This window comes from Anopheles coluzzii, chromosome 2 (genome assembly GCF_943734685.1).
Source record: "Anopheles coluzzii chromosome 2, AcolN3, whole genome shotgun sequence".
Taxonomy (NCBI): Eukaryota; Metazoa; Arthropoda; class Insecta; order Diptera; family Culicidae; genus Anopheles; species Anopheles coluzzii.
In genome coordinates this window covers 93,690,518-93,711,457 of record NC_064670.1, presented here as the reverse complement: position 1 = coordinate 93,711,457, position 20,940 = coordinate 93,690,518, and the positions used below count along the sequence as shown (strand labels likewise).

At 44.6% G+C, this 20,940-nt stretch overlaps 1 protein-coding gene across 9 annotated transcripts in view; it reads right to left on the bottom strand.

The window, feature by feature from the left end:
• Nucleotides 1–3,983: 3,983 nt before the first annotated feature.
• Nucleotides 3,984–20,940, bottom strand: part of LOC120952983 (uncharacterized) — a 171,533-nt gene continuing 154,576 nt past the window's right edge. For all 9 annotated transcript variants that reach the window (XM_040372603.2, XM_049607984.1, XM_049607985.1 and 6 more), the window contains 4 exons: nt 14,031–14,444; nt 10,726–12,747; nt 10,216–10,653; nt 3,984–4,887 (listed from right to left, as the gene is read on the bottom strand). In XM_040372603.2, coding sequence (XP_040228537.2) covers nt 4,871–4,887; nt 10,216–10,653; nt 10,726–12,747; nt 14,031–14,444 — 2,891 coding nt within the window. In that variant the 3' untranslated portion in view covers nt 3,984–4,870. The remainder of the gene's footprint in view (nt 4,888–10,215; nt 10,654–10,725; nt 12,748–14,030; nt 14,445–20,940) is intronic.

The window sequence follows — 20,940 nt, the reverse complement described above, 5'->3', positions numbered from 1 at the left end:
TTACCAATAAATTGAGCTACATTCTATGTACAGTACAAAGTAGTGTTATTAGTAGTAGTAGTTGTAGTAGTAGTAGTAATAGCATTGTATAGAATAGTGAAGAATTGGTCCATAGTGTGTGGGTGTGTGTGTGTGTATGAGTGTTTTTTCCTCTTTTCTTTCGCATTATGGTCGGAGATTTGTTTTATAGCGAATGTGATCGAACTTTGCTATTTAAGAAGAAAAAAAAAACTTTAAAACGTTAACAAAGCTGAAAGGAAGCAGATAAGCGTTGAAAATAATCTCTAAAAGGAGAAAATAAGATAAAAACATAGATAGAAATAGAAGGATTTCAATAGATTGCAATGAAAGGTTATTACATAAAAAAGAATAAACTTACAACACAAAGAAGATAAAGAGAAATATAAAAACATTAAAAAAATAAACAAAAGCAACCGAGAGAGAAGAAAGTACGAAGTACGAGCAAACTAGAAAACATACAAAAACAAGACACAAGAAAGAAAAGACATCATAAAGAAACTGTTCTTCTCATTTTGTTCTCTATTTGTTTTGTTCATTTGTTCTCCTACTACACTTTTCACAGCAAGTTTCGTCCGATGCGATCCGATTGTGTTTTTGATTCCAGCTGCAATGCAATGTTGGGTTTCCGTTTTGTTTACATTGTTTTACCAGTTTCTCATTGTTTGATGGACGTTAGAGGGGGGGGGGGGGGGGGGGGGGCATTCGGGTTTTGTTCCATTTGTTGTTGTTTTTTTGGTTTATTTAACACACTTAATTTAATGCTTATTCGTGTTGTTGCGCACGTAAAAGGAGTTGAAGATAGTAGTAGTAAAGGTTGATTTTCCAATGTGTTTATTCACCGTGATGATGGTAAATTAAAGTGTGTAGTACGTAATATGAGACACAACATACACAAAAGTGTAGAGTATGGTAGTATGAAAATTAGGATTTTCATCTTTAATGTTGCTGCTTTTTAGTAGCTGCTACTACTAGTTGTAGAATGGTTCAATTTGGATTATTTTGTTTGTTGCTTTGTTTGGTCAACATTCTTTTTAATTCTTTTGCTGTTCCTGCTTTGTGACTGTTTGCTGTTCTGTTTGATATTCTATTTTCACCTTTTTCACACCATTTTGCATCTTTCTCGTGCCAGACTCGAGTATGCAGATAGCTTTTTATATGTTTTGCTTTGTAATGTTTAGAATGGCTGGTTCCAAAAAGGGTTTACATGTATGCTTGCTCATTTCTATTGTAGGTTCCTCTGCCACAATGTTAACCACACGTTGTTAACGTTCTGTTTGTGAAGTTCGCTTCCGTATGTTTGATGGATGATTTCAATTTAATTTGTTTGTATTTTATTTTATTATATTTGCTTAGAAAATCTTGTCCGTTTCCAAGCTCCTGCTCCAAATATTCTTGCGTAGTTGAGTGCTCGTTTTCCCCATACACCTTTACACACATCGGATAAATGGGGGAAGTGGGGGGAGAGGACCGGCTTTACACAAAACACGCTCTCCAACACCGACGGCGATTGAAGTGGCGTGTACACTTAGATATTAATTTCCGTTTCATTAAAGTTCGTTCAAGTAAGTTTGACGATCGCCATCGCCGAAGGACACCGGAGTGCGTGTGTGTGTGTGTGAGTGAATACAATAAGTAGGAAAGACTGACTCTACCACGTCGCAAACACTTGCGTTGCAGAAAATGCGTCTAAAGGACAAAGTTACAAATGGGTAAAGAGTGCGGGCTGTGAGTGCTACACTTGGACCAAATTCCTCCTTTTCCCATCCTTGCATCGATTCCAGACCGACCAGTGGTGGAGGGAGGTGGTGAGGTTACGGTCCCAGGATGAAGAGTCGAAAAATACATCTAAAAACAGTTACCAGGATAATTTGCGTTACGTCTGTGTGTGTTATGCGTTACGCTTAAACTGTAACGCCAACAGGAAAACGCTCACTGCTAGTATTATGTTTCTATTTTACTGTTATGTTGTTGTGTAAAGTTCCAGTTTGTTTGTTTGTTTTTCTCTTTCATTTCAACGCACTGCACTGTTTGTTGCTTCTATTTTGTTGTGTTCTATGGTTGAGACATTTACGCTACGGCAATACACATCTCTCATTTGTTTTTCTATTACACATTTTGTTTACTATTTTGACGTAAAAGTCAGAGAAGGAACGACGAGAGGGAAAGGGGGAGGCTTCTTAGCCGCGTTTAACGCTATTGTACGTCGGCTACACGGCTGTTTGCTGGTACACATACACACATCACACAGGCACACTGAAACGTGCGCGCAAAACACGCCCCAAAAGCCAACTATTTATGCGATATTTTCTATTGTTTTTGTTTGTTTTGTTTTGGTAATTGTTGATTTCTAAGCTGTGCTAAGATGGGAGTATCATGTTTCCTTCCCATTCGATTATTGGAGGAAAGTGAAGCCAAAAAGGGAGGGGGGGGGGACCGGTTTTTAAAAGAGTGTGTTTCAAATCACAAAAACCAAAAAAGCAATAAAATAGAAAAGATATGGGAGTTATCGATGAAACTAAAGCAGGTGAAAGGTAACAAATATTTAATATATTATTGCTCAACTTAAACATACTAAACATATAATAAATAACACTTTTTTGCCAAAGTGTGGCATTGTTTTGATTCGTTTTGTTTTTTTTTCTTTTGCGCTAGTTAATTCGAATTTTGCTTCTGTTTCGCTTCCGCTATTATGTGCTTACCTTTGTTTCTTTATTGTTCTAATTTGTTGTCTTTTTTTACTATTTGTTGTTGCTCGTTTCTTGTTTGATTGGATCGAAATAGCTACACTAAAACGGAAGAGAGTTTCCTATTTTCTTCATGCACCACTTTTCACAGTCAATTCACATTACAAAACTTTTTTTATGGAAAAGTATTGTGTTTTTGTGTGGAAGTTTATCTGTTTGCTTAGCTCCAATGGGTTTCTAATGTTCGCTTTTTTTCTTTCTTTCTTTCTCTCTTTCCTTCTTTTTCTCTCTATTGTGCTATGCGCCCTACAAACCAAGGTTATATGTATTGTTCATGTCGTTTACTATTTCTTGTTACTGTTTTGCATGGTTTTTGGCTGGAAGAGTTGCTTCACACCTTTGCTCATGCCGTTGCCTACTGTTTACTTCTACTGCTTATGTTTCTGTTTCTTTTCCTTAGGCTGGAACCAGCCAGCGTTCAGGTTCTACTGTCTAGCATATTCATTTGTTTATTCCCCGTTTTCCTCTTCTTTTCTCTTTCTCTTTCTCTTAACACAAAACTTTCCCCTTTTTGTGTTTCTTTTTTTTTTGGAAAGAGTTCTTGTGTGCTGTTTTCTTCCACATTAAATTATATGCATTTGAAGTAGGGGCAAAAACGATTTCTATTCCCGCACATTCCGAGTGCAGACGAATATGGGAAGGCATAATTTGTTAATGTTAAACAGAAAGAAAATTAGACACACACACACACACATACGTGCGCATACACTTACATTCGAGGAATACCAGCTCCTTATAGTATAGTAAAAAGGGACGAATGTGACGTGTTTAGTAAGTGCAATGATTTAAATGATTGATATAGACTCGATAGAACGATGGTGCGATGTAGAATGGCGAGAGATAAATTGATCGTGGTGTATGCAAAGTGAAGAATTGATCTTGAGAGATGTAGAGATGTATGTGTGTGTGTGTGTGTGTTTACATAAGCTCTCCAGTTTTGTGTGTGTGTGTCGGATGGTGTGGGGTTTTCCCCCATTTCGGGCGTTTTTTTACTTTCATTTTCCATTAACTTTTGTTCACTTTTTATCTTTTACATGCATTCCAAATCGCGTGCCCACAAACGTTGCCCTGACTTGTGGTCTTTATCTTCTTCTTTACACCGATTTTAAGCACCGTTTTCTAACTAAAGGAGCGAAGAGGGGACGGGGACGGCGGGGGATGGTGGTGTGTTTTTAGTAGTTTGCCTATCGTTAACCGGGTGTTTATTTTATTAATGTTTTCTCTCTCTCTCTCTCTTTCCTTTTATGTCGCTTACGCTCTCTTTCTTAACATTACGTTCTACAATTGCTACAACACCAATGCACACACTTACGCACACTTATCAACGATTGTTGTTTAGTCAATTTAAATATGCTACCACTCACAGATTTATTTGGATTTTTTTTTTCCGATCTTTCTAGTGTGTTTCGATATAGCTTTGATTATTTTTTCTTCTGATTCTCTTATACCCCCTCCACAGAAAACACACAACAAATCGGGACAAAGATGGGATTTCTTCTCCTTTCTTTTTTCCAAGTGTTTTTTTTCTTCTTCTTATTCTTCTTCTTCGATTTCCTAATGATACGCACACACATTGCTAAGGTTTATTCAATTTTGTTTTGTTCTCATTGAAACTGATCAGTTCTTGTATTCTTATCCATAATGCATGATTTTTGTTTGTGTGTGTTTTTGTTGTTGTTGTTGTTGTCTTGTCTACTTTTTGCTTCTCTCTTTTCATTCATCTTGCTTTGTGTAGTTGTTCAGTTCCGTGTACACTCTATAACTCGACTATAGGCGGGAAGCATCGGTGGTAGGAATGAGCAAAAAGGGTTGTTTTTTGTTGTTTTTGTTGTTATTTCTGTTTTCCATTTTTTCTACATCTTCTTCTCTTTTCCAATGTTTCTTCCCCCAAGAAATTTTCACCACTGGAGAATGATATTTTGACCTTTCCCCTGTGCCGGGACAGCCTTATCGTAGCGTCGTTTTCGTTTGCATTAGATCGCTACGGTTTAGCGCCGCGATTGGCGGGTTTGCATCGACGGTTGGACATGATTGGAATGATGGAAATGGCAAACGACAATGTGATGGTTTGTGGGGTGGAAATTCCAACATTCCTCTACACTCTTCTAGTGACGCAGAGTACCTGAAATGAGATTTTAACAGAGGGGAATAGAGAGAAGAAATTTAGAAGCTGCCATTAATTTATTCACATTTAGCGAGCATAATTTAGCAATACTTTAAGTTTCATTTTCGCATCTATTAATTAAAATAAACCGCTTTGATAGAAAATGGCTTTTCTGAGAAGATTTGCACAGAGTAGTAGCATTAAGGAATTTCGTTGAGAGAACGAGAGACGATAATTAATGTGCAAAAATGAACGATCGTTAGAGAAAACTTGTATCTCCGTCCCCTTTGCAACGGCGGCTAATCCGTTCTGATGAGACGATGTTTGAAGTGGGGCGGTGCTTGCACATCTTACCTCCCCCATTTTGCCCATTTATGCTTCGCTGCAATTCATTCAAACACTTCAACCATAAAGCTTTTTAATTGGTGTGCTGGGGATATCTCACTCTCTGGCTCGTACTTTTACACAGTAATGTTTGCTGCAGACGAGCAGACTGCATATGGAACACACTTGGCTTTTTATCCTTGCGAGCAGTAGTATAGCATGTGTGTGTGTTTTTCAGCTTAACACAGGGAGGGAAATTAAACAATAAATCAACTCGTCTATATGGTCGTCTTCGCTTGCACGATGCAGCTAATACGTACCGGGGAAAAAAAACCAGGAGCAAAACGTGGAACACTTTTCCCTTTTTACTCTCGAGATGTGTGTGTGCGGTCGCTGTAGTTGGTAGAAAAAGATTTCTCTCCATGTGTGTTTTTCTCTTCGCCCCCAATTGGTTTGCGGTTGTTTTTAGTACATTTTGTTTTGTAGTTTTAGTTTTAGTTCGTTCTACTTCGAGCGCAATTTCTTGTACCACCACCACCACGACCGATGGAAAATCCATCTATCAAAGTTTCCCTGCACAGTTGGTGCGCACTTCGATTGGGGCATTGGGGCCGAGCTAAGGGATTGAAAAATCTATGCGCACCTTTTCGAGGGCCTGGCTCGAGGTGTTCTACACCTACATTGCCGGTCGTATATCTCTGTCGTTCGAATTCGCTGCTGGAATTCATCGTCATGTGTGTATGGTTTCATCGTCGTTGGTCAATATATGGTACGGGGTAATATTTTCGCAATCGTACTGCATGTTTAGTTCAGGCAAAAAAAGTACGGAAAACAAAAACAATATGGACAACTTTATCCCTTTATCGTGTTCTGGAGGTGCAGGGTTGGACTGCCGGTTGGTAAGTTTGCTTCAGAGTTAAATTTTGCTATAAAAATGCTAAATGCCCCTAAAGGTATGCAAAATGCCAAAACTGTTCAATCGTCATTATACAAGCTGAACGCCTGAAAGTATGCAATGACTATTTTTCCCAATTTAGTAACCCAAGTGACATTTGCTCGAAATTGTTTTCCCATATCTGCTCGATTAGTACTCGATACGCTTGAAATTGTGGATTTTTGTGTGATCAAGTTTGTTGAAAGAGTCAAGATTTGGTGTGTTCGTAAATTAGACGTTCCTCTATCAATCTTTGATTTTTCATTCATAGTCATGGTTTTTCGATGAAAAACAAAAGCTAATTATGTGTGACGTTATTTCATGAAAAATGGATATTATTTAAGTATAAAATAGGAACATGGCCAACTGAAACGATAGGAAACATCATTTCCGAGCGAATGTAGAAGAAAGTAACGAAAAAGCCGCATCACAGTTGATTTTAAAGGACTTTAAGGAACAGTTTAAGGGAAGTTTAAGGCTCCAGATTAAGGGAATTTGCTCGAATTCCCGATTATTCGTGCTCAAAAATGTCAATTGGGAAGTGAATCATTATAAACGTACAAAAAACAACTTCATGCCTCTATTAAACTACACCTTCAGCTGTACCCCTTTCAATAACTAAGATATTGTTTGATATTTTATCCGCAACACTTTAGGTAAACATAATTAAAAAAAAAACTAAAAACTGAACAAATGTGTTGCAAACTACCCTGTAAAGCTGATGCAGTAAACTATACACCACCAGCAAACCAACCAACAAACAGACTCGGACATACAGCGCCAGCTTGAGGAAGCCACAGAAATTAACCCACTGAGAGGAAAACCTGAGGAGGAAGGAAAGAACATACATAGCCGGACCGTACTTTGAAGTGTCCACTGGTTCGGGCAAGGCAAAATATAGACATCCTTCTCGTATGGAGCTTCCTGCAACATGGGTACACCGAATGATAAACTACCTGGCCCCGGTGCTGCTCTACATTGCAGAGTGTATGTGTGGCCCAGTAGGGCAACGGGAATAAACTTCCCATTCCGAACTACACCACTCTGTGTGTGGGTGTGCGTGCGTGTGGTACGGTGCCCTAGCATACAAACACAGCACAGGTGTACCAGTCGAACAAGGGGGCGGAAAGTCGAGCAGATTCCAGTACGAACCACACATCCGAAGTACCATAAATCAAAACCGGACGTTCACCCTACGCCCTCTTTGCATTCCGCCATGGGTTCGGAGGGAAATGTGGGTGCATGCTGGAGAGACTGGTTCGCGATTGGCTCGGGTGATCCCGGTGGCTTATGCGAAACTAATGGCACTTTCGTGCACGACGGTGTGTACGAGAAGCAGAAAAACACTAATCGGAGGTCAATCGGTTTATCACTGGTATGCATCGGTTGGCATTTGCTGCAGGGGTTTCGCGGGCGGGCAGGAGGGTGCAGCAGACGGTGCGGGGACGGGGTTCGAGAGTAAGTTTTTCGGTTCGGTAAGCTTCCGTGACGCTTTTGATGCATCGATTAGGTTTGTTTAAGGTTCGGTAGATGGTTGATGTAATTTTGATGGGAGATATGGGAAATATCTTCATGGATAGCTTCATACATTGCTCAAATCGGATGAATTGAGGTGTAAAACAAGATTGTCATTTGCTAGCATTCAAGCTGAGCATTTCTTTTGTGAAGAATTTCTATTCAATCTAGTTTTAATTCAGCTTCCGTTAAACCAATTTATTATTAAATTATTAAATTAGTTGTTCGAATTGCATAACTTCTGGCGTTTTGTTCTACTTACGCTAAGTAGATATCGCCTTCATGTATGCAATCCGCAATACACAAAGTAACATACTATTGCATTTCAGCTGTGTAGCAACAAAGCATGAATTATGCTGTCTTAATTTTCATATCCGCGAAGGATACATTTTTTGCGCAACGTCAATTAATTACGACTCTCACAAATCTTAAGTTTATTTAGGACCCATTGCTATGAACTGCATTATTTTTTATGTTCATTTAATCAACTCTAAAAAAGCCCATAAACCACGGACACAGCTTAACCGACAGCTATCGGACTACCCGTCTGCTGCTAACATTTCGAATCCAGAATGGACGATTGAAGCGAAAACTCCGCACCAAAGCCCCACCTAATCTCCTTAATAGCGTGTAGTAATGAAAATAACGCACGCAGTATAACAATGCCCCATTAAAAAGGCATAAACAGAGGAGCAGCACCTATTGCAGTGAGCTGGAAAAAGGATCGATCTGCCGCACCGTTCCGATGATCTCGTTCCGGCACGGCATCTTAAATCCTGTTCAAACAATAAAAACGTGCACGGCGAGATTTCTCCGCTGCTGGAATTACCCCGAAATCGAATAAAGAGGGGGCCACGGGTGGATGGTTACTAACTGCAGCAGCAGCAGCAGCAGCATCGGCAGCATAACTAAGAGCGTATGCAAAACGGCGAAAAAGGGATCGGACCACGGAAAGGTGCGCTTGATGTGCACATAAATAAGACTGATGGCTCTATTTCGTGCGGCTCCATTCTTCGCTCGAGTTCGGTGCCTTGTCGGGTTTGGAGCCAACCGATCCATCGCTCAACCGAGCGCACGAGTACTTTCGGCATATTGATCCCTGTGTGCCATCTTTTATCCTAGAAGAACGGGCTGTACATACATACATATATATTTGCCAGTGCTGCAATCGCGCAGCAGCAGCAGAAAAAAATCCCCTCGGTTTCCTACACTCGTTTTGTTCGTGCTTGTGTACCATCGTCACAGGGCAGAAGAGGGGTTTTTGCTCCAATCGCTATCGTATAGAGGCGGCAACGGGGAGCGGGCAAGCTTTACGGCGCGTAATCGAATTCTTTACCCCGGTGTGGCTTTTTCCTGTATCCGGAAAGGTACGGCCGACCAACCCGGGTGGAAAAGAAGCATAAATTCAACCACCCAATTCATATACTATATACACACCGACACACACATTGAGTGCCACTGAGCGGGCTTGTAAACAGATGGTGCGTATAGTCTGTGGGGTACACACACACACACACACGGTAAAGGCTAAATCTCAGTACCCGTTCAGCCGCAACCAATGAATATCCTTGTTCGACTTTGCCGACAACAAACGTTCTCCGTCCTTTCGCGTTTCGCTTGCTCCGCGCTGATGGAGAAGCTGATATTGGATTATTTGCCAAGGTGCGAATAGTGATTTCCTTCTCGGTGGGAACGCACACTCACACACATGCGCTACTCCTTGCATTCCTCTCCTATATCTTTGGTAGCAAAATATGCTCGGACCAAAAAAACCTCTTTCAAGAGCAAGTTCAAAGGAGTTACGGAGAAAAAGGAAACAGAAAATATACCCCTCCTCCCTTTACTCCCCCCAATCTTACCCACCCAAAAGCACAGCAGCACACACTGGCCATAAAAAGATATGATCAAGCTCGTGAAACGACAGCTTTATCACCGCAATGGGGATGGCGGTGGCTGTGGTGGGTTGAGAGTTGTGTAGGCTACCGCTACCGTGGAGGATAACAAACGACTGCCTCGACTGCTGGAGCGTTGGAAAAGCTGCTGCTGCTGCTGCTGGTGCTGTTCGGCGCAACCCGCAAACAGCCAAAATCAGGTGCTGATACTTATTATTGGTAATCTGGGACCCGAATGTCGGCAGCAGGCAGGTTTAAACGGGTAGCAGCGAAAGGGGCGCAAACGCTGGAGGTTACATTAATTTTACGAAGCTTCGATGGGATAAGGTGTGCGAAAGCGTATTTTTTGTTTGGTGTTTGGATCCGCAAAGACAGCTGCGTAGTATTGGAAAAGGAACCGAGCAATCAGCTTAGAAGCTCGTACTATCGATAAGGATATGGCTTGAATGTAACTAGAAGCACATTTCTTTTTGGCATTTTATGCCGTAATTTAAGCATTTGAAATGGTTTCATTCGAATAGCCTTTTGAAAGCTGCGTAAAAACTGCTCCGCAGGCCTTAAAATCCGTGTAATGCCTATCGGATTGCATACTTTACGGCGTTTACAATTCCAATCAGCGCCTGCAGGGTATGCAATTTGCTCTTGGGTTGCTTATTGAACGAGCAGCTCACGCACACTTACCGGAGTAACCGATCGCGAGGACCTCGACCGGCAGGGAACCTCGCCGCCGGGACAGCAGACTCTCGTTGTCGCCCGCACGCCGGTGGCCCGAATCGCGCTTGATCCGGTACCACGCGTTGGACGACGACGACGACGAACCCGCACCGTTACTGCCACCACCGGCCGCATCCTCCGACAGAATGGGGCTGAGAATTTCCGCCCCGCCGGACGACCGCCGGCGGATCGCTTTCTTCGTGCTGCGCCGCTTGATGCTGAAGCTGCTCCGGAGCGCCACATTGTTGGTGCTTTCGCACGGCACGGACCCACGCCGCTGCATGCCGGGGTACGGTGGTGCCACGAGACTGTTCGGTAGCTGTGCTGCGTTGGACGGTACGGCACCGGCCGCACCAGCGGTGGCACTGCCAGCCGCACTGTGCGACGCAGGAAGATCCTTGGAGTCTGTAACGATGGGGGAAAAATTGAATTAAGGACATTATCCGAAGATGCAAAGCATCCTACAGCAACACTTACGCATGAGAGCGTCAACCGGCATCGAACCTCGCCGCATCAGATCGCACGTTTTGATGATGAACGATTTGCCAATCTCGCCGACGATGCCAACGCCGCTCGCAGTCCCACCCGCCGTTTCGCTCGCCTTCGTGGGCAGCGCCACCGTGACCGGGGCGGATCCGCGCCGCCTGCTCAGGCTGCGCTTTAGCATCGACGGGTCGAGGTTCTCCTTCTGGCCGAGGGACAGCTTCGGCACCTTGATCTTGCCCGTCCCGTCCGCCTGGGACGAACCGGCCCCGTCCGGTTGCTGCTCCCGCTTGATGCTATCCTTTCTGGTCGCCAGTACGCGGCCACGAGATTCGACGTTAGATAGGGCGGCCGACGCCGCTGCTGCGTTCGTCGATCCGCTGCTGTTCGAGCTAGACGAGTGCGATTCGAGCAGTGCCTCCGGGCAGGCGCCCAGCTCGGCCTGCGACGACATGTAGCGCGTCCGGACGTACGGTTGCAGCGGCGGGAAGGTTTGCTGCCGGATCAGATGCTTGGACGTGCCGACCGTGAGCAGGTTGGCCGTGTTGCCCACGCTGACCGCACCGTGCAGCACGAGATTGAGCCGATCGCCGCAGGCACCGTCCGTCATCGAGGCGATGCTGCAGTCGGGCAGCAGATTTTCTGCACTGAGCGGTCGCTCCCGGTCGGCGGTGCTGCCGGTCGAGGAGCCGCGCGCTCCCCGGTGCAAGCTGTCACTGTCGGAGGAGAAGATGGACAGCGAGTCCGCATCGAACCGGTGCTCATCGCTCTCTTGGATCGATTCCGGCGGCTGCAGGGTGAACTCGCCGGTTCCAGAACCACCGCCGGAACGGCCACCGCTCGAGGGTTCCTTCGCCGGTAGGATAATCTTCGGGATGCAGTGGGTCGCGGGCACGGAGAGTCGACGCTCGTTGCGCATCCGTCCCGCAAAGCCATGGTTTGCCGAACCGGCCACCTGCAGTGAGCTTCTTCGGCCAAGCTTGGCCATCGCCAGCGGTAGCAGCACCTCCGAACTGTCGGACAGATCGAGATGATGCGAATCGTCCGCCTCATCCTCACCGGCACCATCCTCCTCGCCACCGTCAATGTCTTCCTCGTCCAGCAGCTCGGCGTCCGAGATTTCCGTGCGCGTCTCCTCGTTGATCTCCGCCTGCAGCTTGCTCTCCCACTGCGTCTGATTGTACTTCAGATGGTGCATCATCGAGTGGGACAGATCGGTGCGGAGAAACCGGTGCCACTCGTCCATCAGCGGCGTGACGACGAACTTGAAGAACCCGGTCTGTATCTTCGGCACCGTCGTCGACTGCCGGTCGCACAGGGACGTCACCGGCAGGTTGAGCTGCCGCTCGTAGTCGCCCTGCCGGAAGAACTCCTCGCACACCTTGGTGCTCCACTTCTTGCTGATGTCCCACGGGCGGCACGGGTTCGAGATGTCCGCACACTTGAGCGATATCTGCAGGATGAAGTGGCGGTGGGTGGTGTCGCGCATGTCCAGCGCATCCCGGCTCAGGTAGTCCCGGAACCGGCCGATAAACTCCTGCTGCCGCGTAATGTCCGTCGCCAGTATGAGCGAGCTGATCTGCCGCTCCAGCTCGGGCCGTATGTCCTGCACCTGTTCCGCGACGCCGCTCTCCAGCAGGCAGCCGATGGCCGACCGCCAGTGATGGTTCTCCAGCACGGACGTGTTCTCGTACAGCGCCGCCAGATGGTTGGAGGTCGCTATCAGGAACGGCTGGTTCACGCCCGGATGGTCGAGATCGTGCGTGACGGCACCGATCAGCGAGGCCATGATTTCGAGCGGGCTCAGATTCTCCAGAATGCGCTTCTCCTGCAGGAAGCAGTGCATCGCCTGCGTGACGTCCGTCGCGTGTATCGAGTTGTGGTACGGGTTCGTGCTGTGGTAGCCCTCCTCGATTAAGCTAAACAATTTCCATACTCTAACTACGTCTAGGTTGAAGTGGTCCAGCAGCCCGTACCAGTGGAACAGATGAACACATAATACCGGCAGTGAGCGTCCTGTGAGTGGAGAAACACATTGGGGAAACACATTGGTAAGCTGCTGAACTTAGTATGAACAGTTTATATGAATCTTTTCTCGATATTTATGACTCATGCAATAGATTCTCAAAAGAGTGATTCTCAAGTTGGTTTAGCGGGTGAGTGAATTGAATCCAAAATGATTGATTTTCTAGAAAGCACAGTGAATAAGTGAATTGTATTTGGAAAGAGTGAGTCTCTAATCGAAACAGAGAGCAATTAAATTAAATCTCGAAAGAATGCTTCTCACAGAAGGAAGTGAATTTAATATGAAAAGATTGAGTTTTTAATTGATTTAAAAAGCAAGTGGGTTTAATCTGATAAAAGTGATCCTCAAGATGGTTTAGTGATTGAGTGAATTGAATCCGAAAAGTGTGAGTCACTAGCACTAGCTCCAGTAAGTGAGTGGGTAGAATCCGTAAAGAGGGAATCTCGAATCATCACAGAGACCGTGAAAGTTCAATCCATAACTAGTGAGTCTCTACTCCACAGAGTGAGTAATTAAATTCAATCCGAAAATAATGAGTCTTTAGTCGGCACAGAAGGGAATGAGTTTAAAACGAAAAGAGTGAGATTCTTATCAAATTAGATAGTGAGTGAGTTGAATCGAAAAATAGTTATTTTCTAGTCAGTCTTGTGAGTAAGTGAATTGAATAAAAAATGAATCTGTAGTAGCTGCTAGAAGGGAGCGCAATTGAATTAATTCTCCAAAAAGAGTGAAGAGTGAGTCTTTTATCGTCTCAGAAAATGAGTAAGTTTAATTCGAAAAGATCTGACTCTCTGTCCGATCCAGTGAGTGAGTGAATTGAATCCGAAATGAGTGAGTCGGTGAGTTAAATCTGCAAAAATGAGTCTCTAACGTCTGTTAGCTCCATTTAGTGAGTGATATAAATCTCAAAAGAGTTAGTCGGTAGTAGCTCTACTAAGTGAGTAGAATTAAAAAAGAGTTAGTCTATAGTGAGTTGAATCCGAAAAGAGTGAGTCTCTAGTCCGAACTGAACCTAGATGAACTCGAAACGAGTGAGTATCTAATCGACAAAGAGAGTGAAAAAATCGAAATCAATAAGATTAAGGCTCTAGTAGGGACAGAGAGTGAGTGAGTTGAACCCGAAAAGAGTTAGTATCTAGTCGGTTCAGTGAGTCAATGTCAATCTTTTAGGAGTTAATTCAAAGATTCCATTTTCTAATACCAATCTGCTGCTTTGATTAAAAGCACTGAAAAAAGGTGATTTGTATTCCCATCCCTAGCACGAAATACCTACCACCAGTGACCGTCTCGAGCGTAAACGCATTGAAGCGCCAGTGGTTGACGCGATCGAGAATGCACTGCACCTGACCGTGCAGCACGTCGTCCAGGATGGCCTGATCGAGGGCGAGGCTGCGCGTCAGCAGCTTCTTCCTGCGGCGCTTGTGCATGGTGAGGAAGCGGCCGGTACAGGCGTGCCGCCGCCGGGGCAGCTCGCCGCGCTCCTCCGCCATCAGTGCCTCGAACAGGGGCCGGTCCTGTTCGGAGATTCGTCGCACGGTCGCACCGTTCAGTGCCCGCCGCGCATCGTCCTCCTCCATCTCGTCGTCACCGTGCAGCAGCATTACGGTTGGGGTGGTCGCGGTGGGCGTCTGCAGTGCCACGATCGTCGTCGTAGCCGCTGCCGTTGGGGCGTTACTGGATGTGGTTGCTGCAATGGAAAAAGAAGGGAAAGCAGTTGTAAGAAACCATTCAACTGTTTCATTGGTATGTTTGTGTGTTTTCTAATGTATTTGTATGTTTGCTTTTGTTTGGTATGATTGTCAATTTGTCTTCTTTTTTCGTTTGTTTAATTTGTTTCTTTTTCGTTTTGTATGAATTTCTTTGTAATTAGAATAATAAGCATGTTTTTGTTCTCTTTCATATTCCGTAGCAATTTCTTTTCTTTGTGCTATTTTGCTTTGCTTTTACCGATAAACTTTTGTTTGTGTTTATTTACGCTTATTTTGATATTTTTCACATTCCTATTTCGTATTTCCATATTTAAAAGTTTCCTGAAACCAAGCAAACTTTTTTTTGCATATCTTTCAAAATGTGTCGAACAAGAAATCTCCATCTAAAAACCAAATTACACTCTTCCGTTCGGTCGTTAAAAAACTGTCCACCGAAAAAGAGATTTTTATAACCCCAGCCACACCAAAACTTCTCCTCCTTCTCCCGTGGCTCCTCTCATACAATGCCAGTGACGTTTCTACACACAAACACGCACGCACGCACGCAAACACACCCCCTGCACAGCGGGCAGCGGGGTACGCGAACTCGTCAAGAAGAAAGTTTGTTTTATCGCTTTAGTAACTTCATAACCTTTGGGCGTTCGTCAAATGCTTCGACACGGCGTCGCTTGCGCATTGTGCCATTGTGGGAGCGCTTTCTTAGCATTTTCTCCCTCCCATTTTCTCTCCTTCCCTTGCCTGCAGCGACGATTGTGTATGCGTTCGATATTGGTCTAAATTTTTAATGATGTTTTCTTACATACCCCCGGTGTGGTACGATTTCCCCAAAATTAACAAGACTTACCCTCCACACCGGCCGTGATGCGAGCTGCAAGGCTTGGCTTTTGGAACGGTGGCGGTTCCTGAACGGTAGGCTTTTTTTTAAACAGCACCGCCCGAACACACAGGAGACAGGAGAAATGGAAAGCAACATAGCTCCGGTAAACGTTAAACCTTGATAAAAACTCATATGATTAAGGGTAACACAGCGGTAGAAGAGGAAAAGAAATAACAATTCCTAACGTTTTGCGTGCTGCAGAGCTGCAGCGCCAAAACATAAGAACATCCAAACTAGTGATGGGTAAAGTTGGCAAAAATCCGGAGTCGACTCCGATCCGACTCCGATGAATTCGAAATCGACTTCGGAAGGTAGGTCCTCCCTTCATCATCCGGAGCCGTTCGTAATCGTCCAGAATCGTCCAAAGTCGTCAGAGTCGTTCCGAGCCGGAGTCGTTCGGAGTCGTTCCGATTTGTTCGGAGTCGTTCGGATTCGGAGTCGTTTAGAGTCGTTCGGAGTCATTCGGAGTCGTTCGGAGTCGGAGTTATCCGGAGTATTGTCTGATCACAAGCACAAAGGCTCCTGCTGACTCCGACCAATTCCTATTCCGCTCGACTCCGTCGTATGTCGAATCGGAATTGGACGTCGGAGTCGAATGACTCCGGACGACTCCGGACGACTCCGACTCCGATCGACTCCGAACGATTCTGAACGACTCCGAACGACTCCGAACGACTCCGGATGACTCCGAACGACTTCGGACGACTCCGGACGACTCTGACTCCGGGTGGATCTAGTGGTTCCATTTTGCCGGAGTCGGACTAACAATAGTTGGAGTAGGATCGGAGTCGTGGGTGCGCTCCAGGGAGCACACCACTACTCCAAACGCTCGTGTTTTGTTTCCTTCCACCCAAAGCAGGCCCATCCTCCGCAAGAACTTCAGGGCATGTTTTTTCAGGGAGGGTGCATACAGGGTGGGGGTGGAGTGCACAGGTAGCACGTAAAAAAACATAAAACTTTTGGGACATTTTTTTGGCGTTCAAACAGCGTGGAAAACTTTTCACTTCTTCACTTCAGAAACAAAACCTCCATGGCGCGTTTTGTGTTATCGCAGCCACACAAGAAAAGCATCCATGCCGTCCCGAACGTCAATGCGCTTTGTCACTGGTTGCGTTTTCTTTTTCACTCTCTCTCTCTCTCTCTCTCTCTCTCTCTCTCTCTCTCCCTCCCTCTCCCTCTCCCTCTCCCTCTCCCTCTTGCGAGAACGACATAGAACAACGACATTCCGCTGTTCGCTGTTGATGCGATTTGAAGTGAAGTGTTTATTTTGCCGTGAGAATGCGCGAGCGGACAGCAACCGGGGAGTAATGAAAACGCGAACAAAGCACACTTGTTGGTTGCAATATCGTTTGTTTGTTGATGTTGCCGTTGTCGTTTTTTTTTTATTTGGGAATGGTTCCAAAATGGACCGGAATGGAACATTGTGTTCTAGCAAGAAGGGAAGAGTTCCTTGGAGGGGTTTTTTGTTTGTTAGCTCTTGCTGTACAGTATGGTGGGACATAAAATGATCGCCACGTGATGATGATGGGTAGGCAGGTGGCAATTGTGATGTGGAAAGTAGTTGTTAAGCGGTGTTCCATTTTGATGACCTGCCACCATGTGTGCTGGTCAGTGCCGAGAAGTGTTGAGTGTTAAATATGGCTCTAAAAAAACCAAAACCACTCGAGAGTGTTAAAGCATAAAGTCACATCATTTTCTCCTAGTTCTCTAGGATTTTGCATCCTGATCCATTTTGAATTTGCAAATATGAAAATGTAACCATGCGTACGCAGAAACTTACCGTTTAATCTAATATTTTCACTTTCAGTTTAAAACGACAACTCAATGTGAAACAAAAAGCAATCTCTCAGCTAACCTAAAATCTATTAAGACCCACAAGAAAAAAATCCTCTAAAGCTGAGCTCGGTTTCGCGTTTTGCCCTGCCCGTTTAGATACTTCCGCTGTGAGTGACCGTCCCCGGGAGCGATGGGAGCGCCCCAGCAATGGGGCATCACTTTTATACCTGCTGGGACCGCATCCCCGGCGCCCGGCAGTTGTGGCCAGTGGCAACAACGCGCACTCGACATCAAGCTGTGACACATTACGACAGTAGCATCCAGCTGACACCGGGCCCATTTCCCCAACACCCTACAATGCTCCCAGCCCACCCCATTTGCGGCGCAAATCAACCGAAAGCTTTAATCTAGTAGCTCGTTTTACTAGGGAAGTTGGGGAGAGAAAATCGAACCCATGATGGAAAATAACCACAGCGAAGTAACCCCTTGGTAGTGGTGGTGATGGTGATGATCGAAGTAGTCGAAAAATCCCAACTCCCACTGAAACGCTAAAACGGAGCGGAATAAGCGTGTGTGTGTATGTTTGTGGGGTGCTACAGGGAACGGTTTGAACGATTTGAAGCGATGATGTGATCCAAATTTATGGATATGGCATATGGAGTGTCCCCGGGACAGGGGACAGAAACGTGCGTGTGTGTGTGTGATTTAGCGAGAGCGGAGGAGGCTTTTTGGTTTGGGTGTTTTTTTGTGGTAGCTCCCACCCCGTGCCCATGCCGTGTGTGGGGTGAGAGATGGCTTTTTTTATTACGAGCATCATGCGGCGCGAACACGAAATTGCAACCCGGGCCGGCCGAAAGCTTTCAGGGACCTCCTGTGCCTGCTGGGCATGGATAATCGTGACGAGTTTTGGGAGTTTGTTTAAAAGGCGCGTTGCTTAAAGGGCGAAAACAAGGCGAAAACATTTGTTTGTGATAAATAGAAGGAGCTTTAATGAAGTTAGATTGTTGTTTAAAGGATTGGAACAAAATATGTTTTTCTATTACTGTAAAGAACGGGTTTCTGGTGTACAGATCTGGAACAGTTTTCAGGATTGATAATCCTCAAACGTCTAAGATCTAATCCTGGCAAGGTGATAACAATGTCATTTCACTTTTTCTCCTTATCTCTCTAGATATAAAGCTAGATAGAGGGTTCTGATACGATTATAAATGTTCCCTGTTGTTGTTGAAGTGTTTTTTTTATGTATAAGTGTACATAAGAAAATACCTGAGATCCACAGCGTATAAAACAATTTAATACTATGCTTGATAACCCAACAGTAAGTTGTAGTGTACAATTTAAAAGATCAATTACTATTTAAGCCATTAAAAGACTTAGCGCCTAAATGTATGCAATGAATTTAATTTTCAAACAATTCATTAGATTTTGCCTACATTTAGGGGCTTACTAAGAATAAAAGTCTATATAATACAGAGGTCGATGCATCGCTGGATTTTGGTCCACCATTTTGAAAGCTTGTTTTTGACAGCTAGATGAAACAGCATTCACAAACGATTCCAAACAACCAAACACTTTTCAGGGCTAATTGTGCATTTTGTGCACAAAACTTAGTGTAACTGTACATTTCTTTCTCATGAACGTGGCATGGAGTAGTTTTTTCAGTAATCCATCACTTAAAAACGTCCACAATCAGGAATTTAGCCTCTTAGCTTTTGTCCTCTTGAGCTGCTCACAATCTCGTCCTAAATTTGGGCACTGATCTTGTTATGATCAATAATTGTATTAAAATCCTATCTTTTTTATCAATGAACTTTTTAAGTATAATATTACGAACAAACGATGTAAAAATGACCGAAAATGCATCCAGACCACTGAATGCACCACAACTAAAACCTCAATGCATGCTACGATGAAACTATTGAAGCTTTTTCATCCAGCTGTCAAAACTTTCCCACGCTTTTTGATCAAATGTTCTGGACGGCTCGACCTCTGTATTATATGGACTTTGCTAAGAATGGACAAAGAAAACTGGTAAAAAATTATCTAAGCAACTGTTATTCACATCAAAGATTATTCATAATGCTTAAAACACGTAAGAGCTTTGAGTTTTTTTAACTCTCCGTTTCTATGTTTTTATTTATATTACACCATCGATATCATTCATAAATGTTTTTTTCTTCAATATTTTATGATTGGAGCCTATGATATTCACATGTTTGGCAAGAAAACTAAAAAGAAAAACGCTCTTTTTAGCTATTTACCTCCCAGTTTTTTTTTTTAAATGGTAGCACTAAGATAACATAATCGTACAATGATCTAGTACAGGGTTAGGTTCTTCGTATGAAAATTATATTTGGACCTTCCGAGAAATACGCTTTCGAGAAATACGCTACCTCACAAGCAAACTGTGAACATCCTATGAATTAAGTGGAAAATTCTTCTACCGGGATCCAAAAAAAAAAAAAACACTCACACATGAACACATTCACAATTCCTTCGAATGAATCACAAATTTGCTACCGAAAGAGAAGGTGATGAGAAAAAAAGAACCAGAAACCCGACCGGCATGAAACGTTGACAATGAAAAAGAGGATAAAATCTGACAGTAAAATTTATTCTTCCCCAAAACTTGTTAACCCACATAAAACATGATTGTGCGCATGATGGGAAAGCGAGCGGGGAAGGTTTGAGACTGGTAAATGGGATTGATCCCAGAAAAAAAAACCAGCCGCTGGGCTGGTTCTCTCCATTTGTTCGCGGTAACTTTCGGACACGAGTTTTCGCCCCAAAAAGATTTTTGTTTTTTTTCTCTTCTTCCTCCACTTGTCGCTTTCTCAAGACATCCAAAACGGACAGAGAAGATCTATCTGCACTACGTTTCCAGTTCAGGGGGGTGGGGTGTTGGGAACTAACAGTGGCTCAAAAGTTGAGCTTAACTTTCTCCCATTTTCCTTTTGAAAGCTAAGGATAAGGTTTGCCAGACGGAAGGAAATTGCATCCACGGCTAAGGAATCAATCTCGTCTCGGTAAAAATTAAAGGTCACCATAATCCTGTTAAGTTCCGTCTTTTTCGTGTTCTCGCATTCATAACGTCAGCCGAATAATCGTCCCCCGTTAGCGGTGTGCCAATAATAAAAAAGAAGGACGACCAAAACCGGGACATTCGCACCGGGGTCACCGTAACTGAAGTCGATGGGTCGAAGGGCGAGTCTGGCCACCGATGATGGTGGCGTAAATCTAATCCGGAGAAATTGGATTCGGTAAAAGGTGAGCTTCCATGGTGGTGGAAGCGTTTCGATCGGGCCCGTGTGTGGTGTTGGTAGAAAGCGCGGAATGGAATTTCGCACATCAACGCGCGTTGGTTGGACACCCTCCTGGCTTAATGTCGCGATTGAAGCCATTCTGCGGGGGTAAGCTCTCCTTCCCTCGGTCGCTACCATCAAATTGCTTCGTTATCACCGGAAATAAATTCCTGCACTAACTGTGAGCCACTTTCGGGCGCGCACACACACGTTTCGAGCGCACGCTTATGCATGATTGCCGTTGTCACCTGGTACACCCGAGAAGCGAACAGTGAGAGCAAAATTTATTGCTTTGGGCAGCCGCTTCCTGGTAGTTCGTCGTCGGTGCCTCCGGCATCGGATCCGCCAGAGTGTCCAGTATTTTTCCCGGGAAAAGCTAAAGGGGATTTCTGTACACCGTGATTCGTCATCACGGTCGTGGATCGATTCTGCACGGCCATCGATGACAAACCACTGACAGGGCAACATTCCCCATTGCTCATCCCTCGTTCGATGCTAAGGGCAGTTCCGGTGAAATGG